General features: G+C 50.8%; 1 protein-coding gene across 5 annotated transcripts in view; it reads right to left on the bottom strand.

The window, feature by feature from the left end:
• Positions 1–667: 667 nt before the first annotated feature.
• The window catches only part of ARHGAP44 (Rho GTPase activating protein 44), a 201,247-nt gene continuing 196,171 nt past the window's right edge, over positions 668–5,743 (bottom strand). For 4 of the 5 annotated variants that reach the window (XM_019013328.4, XM_019013329.4, XM_019013332.4 and 1 more), the window contains one exon: positions 668–2,275. In XM_019013328.4, the coding sequence (XP_018868873.3) occupies positions 2,136–2,275 (140 nt within the window). In that variant the 3' untranslated portion in view covers positions 668–2,135. Of the gene's footprint in view, positions 2,276–5,108; positions 5,161–5,743 lie in introns of all 5 variants that reach the window. The other variant, XM_019013330.4, reaches the window with a different exon arrangement.

Genomic DNA, 5,743 nt, shown 5'->3' with positions numbered 1-5,743 from the left:
TTGTGAGTTCTTTTGCTTCCTCCTGCTGCTGCTACAGAGCAGGGTCTGCTGTGCACCACCTTGGAGAAGGCTCTCTGTGCTGTAGTGTGGCAGCTGCCTGGTACCGGGGTGGCTTGGAAGTCAGCTCCCATCGTAGTGAGCACCTCTGGAACCTGTCCTCAGAGAGCCACCCTTATTCGCCAAGTCTTTTTGACAGAACTCGAGCTGTGCCAGCTCACAGCAGGGCGGGCTTTCTCTATCAAGCAATCAGTGAGAGCCTGGCTGGGCTGGTGTCATTGGTCAGGGAAATGCAAGTCTTCTGGTTGTGCTGGGTAAAAGTGGAGACAATAGATTTGCTGTGTTGCTTTGCCCTCGAAGGTTTTGAGAAATGGCACACGGGGCTGGTTTCCATTGTCGTCCTCGCAGGATTTACAGACGCGGATTAGTGCTTGACAAATGGAGAGCATTTTCCAAGTAAGTAAGTAAGTAATTAGAATCTAGTATTTATTGTGTATATTCCCTACCCAGGAGAATGTGAAAAGAGCTTTAAAAACTCAAATGACAAGCGAGCGATCAACCAGGGACCTGGCTTTACACAGGTGGTGACCTTCAGGCTCCATCCCAGCGTGCATTTGAGATTGACGGCCATGTCCCCGCAGGTTTATTAAAACAAGAACAGATGCCAAGCTCAGGGATAATAAATCTATTTTAATAACGTTACTTTTGACAACGATTTGTACATGTATTTAAAGATAGCAACTTTCAACCCCCACCCTTACCCCAGACTCCCATTACAAATTGAGGCATGACCTGCCCTTGCCAGGAAGTGAGCAAAGCTGCAACATCAAAAGTCTGCACATCCCACTCTCAGAGGAGGGTGACTTTACACTGTGTTGGGAAAAGTAACTAAGCATTTAAATTTTTCATTGTACACCTGTACATTGGTTTAGATTGAATGGCTCAAATTAAACAAATATAGAGAGATTTCATATATACAAATATTATATCATGTATAGGTATATTATATCTATTTGAAAAGGATAAAATTTTAAACTTTGACTTTGCATGCATGGCCCAAATCTTTTCTCACTCCCCTAATCCCCAAGTGTGAAAAGGCTACCCGGTGGCCTCCCGGCCCTCGTCCCCATGACCAGATGGGACTTCATGAGAAGGAATGAGCGGCTGACGCTGGTGAGCAAAGCAGGCCACACCGCAGCCCGAGCCCGTGGGCCGGCGTCTCCGTGGCTGGTTTCACTTTTCCTCCACATGCTTTGGGTAACGTAATTATTGCTATTCAGTTTGAACCTCCAGAAAGAAGAGACAGGCTCCAGGACCCCACAGACTAGTGAACTGGGTGCCTTTAGGTACCTAGAGGGGTAAAATTACTCTCATATAGCCAATATATTTGGGGACATGGAGGCCACCTTTGGCCCCTCCAGACACTGTCAGGCTTGTTTGTTTTATAGATTCAGAAATATAAAATGATATAGGAGCTTTCAGTCACACAGTGGAAAAAGGAAAACTGTTGTTAGGAAGTGAAACATTTTTGTTTTCAGCCATTTACTTTGGAGCCCACTGATGGGGGCGGCCTGAAAGGTTTTCCAGTGGCAAGCCCTCCCCCCGAGTAGCTGGCAAAGGTCAGTGCCCCAGGATTGCTAGAATCCCGGACCTGGTCCAGTTGTGGGTGAGAGGGGCCCTGCTGTCCTGCTTCCTTTCTGTGGCCATTAAACTGATCCTGCAAGACCTGACATGAGCCATCCAAGGAAAAGGTAGCAGCCCTTGGGTCTAACCAGGCAAAGTGAGCCTCTCCCGCACCACCCCGACCCTGCAAAGGACGTTCCTGACCAGCCTTGGATGGAGAGGTGGGTGTTGCTTGGCATGGAGGCTGAAAGTGGATCAAAAGAGGCACAAAGTCAAAAGGCAAAGGTCAAACAAAAGGCCGAAGTCACCACCCGAAAGGAACAAACAAAACCTGCACCACCAGCATCACCACACGGACTGGAGATCACAATTTTTCTGCCAAATTCCAACCTCGTGTTGGCAGTGGCGGGAAAGAGCCAGCAGAGAACACTTGGCAAGCTCATGGACGCTGCTCCTGGCGGCGTTCCTAGGGCCCGTGATGTATGTACACGCGAGGCAGGATGGGCGGTGCCATGTCAGAGGGCGGTGCTCTCAGACTCCTCCTCCGAGTCCCTCTTGTCAGTTACTGAGTGTCGCCGCATGTGCTCCAGGGGACTCAGGCGGAGCGTCGACCCGAGCTCTATGTGGATCGAGGGAATATCAAAGTGGACAAGATCTGGAAGGCGGCAGAGAGAGAGGTGGTTGAAAGGAGGCTTCCCGGCAAATGAGAACCTAGTTGTAGGCAAATAATGTCAGCCTTAGGAAGCAGGGGTGCTGCTATTCTAGGGATAGATCATTTGGAGGTTGGTTTAAGCATTTTGTTGCACAGTCAATCAGGTTGTGCTCATGCCTGCTTTGCTTCTACCCCATAAGTTCGTAGAACCAAAGCACCCAGGATATGCCGCTGTGGTTCAGAGGAAGGCCAGAACAGTGCTTCCCTGCCAAGCCACAGGGTCCTTTATTCTTGATAAGAAGGATGCTGGGAAGGTCTCAATGACACCTTTTTGGGGATCTATATCAGACTGCATTTCATTCCCCAGAATCTGCAGGGACAGGACGTGAGACAGTGGACCCCTTACTCCTCTCAAGCCTGTGAGAGAATGGGGGAACCCTGAGCCAGTGCCCTCACTCTAAGAAACAGCTGCATTTTGGATGGCTGACATGGGTGGAGTAGAAGGTCTCCTTCAGGACCCAGGTTGTCATTGGTGCCAACTGTCCCTGACTGCAGGACAACCCCCACCTCGGAGCATTAAAAGGTCATTTTTCCCGGCAAGATGAACAGGAGAAATGTACTTGAAATAACAGCTCAGTGTCTGGACGTCTCTGAGTCGGCAAAGACGACAGAAGTCCTTAGACTGGCAGCTGAGTGGACACAAAGCCTCTTTGCCACACCACATTAAAAAAATGGCCTTGCTGCTGCAGCCACCGCCCTGGGGGACACTGACGAGGCTGTGCTTGCTGACTCCTCCAGGATGTGCTACAGCCAGAGAGCCAGAGAACCACAGATCCCCTGGGTCCTTTACTCTCGTCATGCTGTCCCCTTCCTTCGCCTGTTTTTTTTTTTTTTTTTTTTTTTGAGGTGGAGTTTCGCTCTTGTCACACAGACTGGAGTGCAAAGGCACAATCTCGGCTCACTGCAACCTCTGCCTCCTGGGTTCAAACGATTCTCCCGCCTCAGCCTCCCGAGTAGCTGGGATTACAGGCACCCACCACCATGCCCGGCTAATTTTTTTTTTTTTTTTGGTATTTTTAGTAGAGATTGGGTTTCACCATGTTAGCCAGGCTGGTCTCGAACTCCTCGTGACCTCAGGTGATTCACCCACTTCAGCCTCCCAAAGTTTTGGGATTACAGGCAACCATGCCCGGCCTGCCTGCTTAGTTTCTGGCCGTCACCTAGCTTTGCAAAGCTGGGAGCAGCACTCCAGGAGGCAGAGGAAGGGAACACATGTTCAGACTGGGGAATACCATACTAAGCGTACAGACATACATTTGGACACTGTCCTGAAAGACATCATACGAACATGGAAGCTCTTGAACAAAGGTCCTCCCTTGCCCCAACCCCCAGGCAGCCCTCACGTCCTTCCAGTCTTTGTTTTGCTGCCTGATGGAGAAGCAGAGATTTGGGGCGTGGGGCTGGAGGAACAGCCAGTGCCACTTGTTCCTCTGAAGCAGGTGGCCTCAGACCCACCTCTGCCCTTCCCCAGCTACTTGGGTCATGTCTCTACACAGGTGTGAGGCTGAGTGGCCCAGGGCCCACCTCACTGTGCAGGGTTCGCTATCAGGTAAGAAGAGCACAAGCTCCCCTGCTTAGATTCAAAAATCCCAAATGTCAGGCAGGAAGAGCATGACCTTGGACAAGTTTCCTACCTTCCCTGTGCCTCAGCAGTCAAATGGGAATAATACAGGGCGGTGATGAATTTAGACAGGCCCAGAACAAGCACTTGTGTGAGCTGTCATACCTTTATCCTTGCTGCTCCCTTAAAGACACCCCCAAGGGAGGAGTCACTATGCAAGGGAATGGGATTCAGGGGCAGAAGCCCTCATCAGCATTCCTGGGAAAAGGGACACGGTGGCTGCTTGTCTCCAGGACACTCGGGAAGCACCTGCCAGGAGACCTGTCTGTGAGCACCAGATATCCTGGTGCCTCTCGGTAGTCTCTGCAGGACCATGGGCCAAATCGGGGAGAAGACCTGGTTTACTTTGGCCACCCCTACTTACTGAGGCAAATACACCAAAGTCCTTCTGGCTTCCTTCATGCCTTTCCCTCAGTTATGCTTTGAGGATTTACTCTTTACAGGAGGAGGAGACCAAATAGATACTGATATAAATGCTCCCCCAAATTTTATTGAGTTGGATAGAAAGGATCTGTCTGGCCATACCCACTTGGGATGAGGGAGAAGGGGAGCGGGATGAGCTCTGATATGGATTCTTCAGGATTTGCCAGCAGTCTCAGCCTGGAGGAAGCCAGACGTTAGGATCTAAGTCTGGAAGGGGAGATCTGCTGGTGCAAACTCGGGGCCACAGAAAATGGGGTCCAAGCTGTGGTGTGGACCCTGTGCTGGGCTGCACCTGGTATGACCTCCCCTCAGGACGCCTTCCTAAACAAAGGTGAGTGGGTGCATGTCCCCCAGGGTGCTGGGCACAAGCGTCTCCAGCACAAAAGTCTCATACGAAGAACAGATCTGTTACAGCTCCACGGTCTAAGCCTGAGGGAGGGCGGAGGGGGAGGAGCTGCAGATGTGATTCCAGTGAAAGAGAAGGTGGGGAAAAGGGGCTGGCTGGGTTCTCCCCCAGCTCCTCCTAATGAAAAGAAAGAAAAGGCCAGGGATGCCCCAAAGCCAAATAAGCTCATGGATCAACTCATCCTTGCTGAGGCCGGGGAAGGCTGGAGAGTGAAGCTGCCATGCAAATGGTCTGAGCCACATGCAGAGAGGAGGAGCGGAGGGGAGGAGCGGGCAGCTGGCCTGGCTAGCTAGCGGGGTGGAGGGGCGAGGCCGGGGCCAGCTTACCCTGAAAATCCCCCTCACACGTATCCAAAACTGCGCCACTCATGTCACACAGCTGCAAGAACACAATGATAGGATTCGGAGAAAGGAATCAACACGACAAAACATGAACGTCACAAAAAAAAAAAAAAAAAAAAAAAAGCTATGCCAATATCACAGTCCCAGACGGGCCACATCAAACCATGATGGATTCTACACTGGCTCAGAGACCTGAACGTATGGGACGAAACAACAGTCTGCTGCCAAAAGGACATTAAAATAGGGTCCGCACAGGGCGAGGGACATTATGAATCCTGAAGGTCAGGAGTTCTTAAACCTGCAAGATGGAACATGAGCCACTCCGCTTCTTAGAGCCCTGGGGGTGCTGTCCTCCCAGGCCTTCTGTTGCCCACTTTTGTTCCCCAATTTCTCCTTTCCTTCTGCTCTTTTCTGCTTCTCCATTGATATCTTCTGCTCATTCTTTTTTTTTTTTTTTTTTTTTTTTGAGATGGAGTCTCGCTCTGTTGCCAGGCTGGAATGCAGTGGCACAATCTCGGCTCCACCTCCCAGGTTCAAGCAATTCTCCTACCTCAGCCTCCCAAGTAGCTGGGACTAGTGGCACGTGCCACCATGCCCAACTAATTCTCCTCGGCCTCCCA

The sequence above is a fragment of the Gorilla gorilla genome, chromosome 19, assembly GCF_029281585.2.
Source record: "Gorilla gorilla gorilla isolate KB3781 chromosome 19, NHGRI_mGorGor1-v2.1_pri, whole genome shotgun sequence".
In the NCBI taxonomy this organism is placed as follows: domain Eukaryota; kingdom Metazoa; phylum Chordata; class Mammalia; order Primates; family Hominidae; genus Gorilla; species Gorilla gorilla.
The sequence above is the reverse complement of the archived record's forward strand: the minus strand, read 5'-3'. Positions and strand labels throughout refer to the sequence as shown.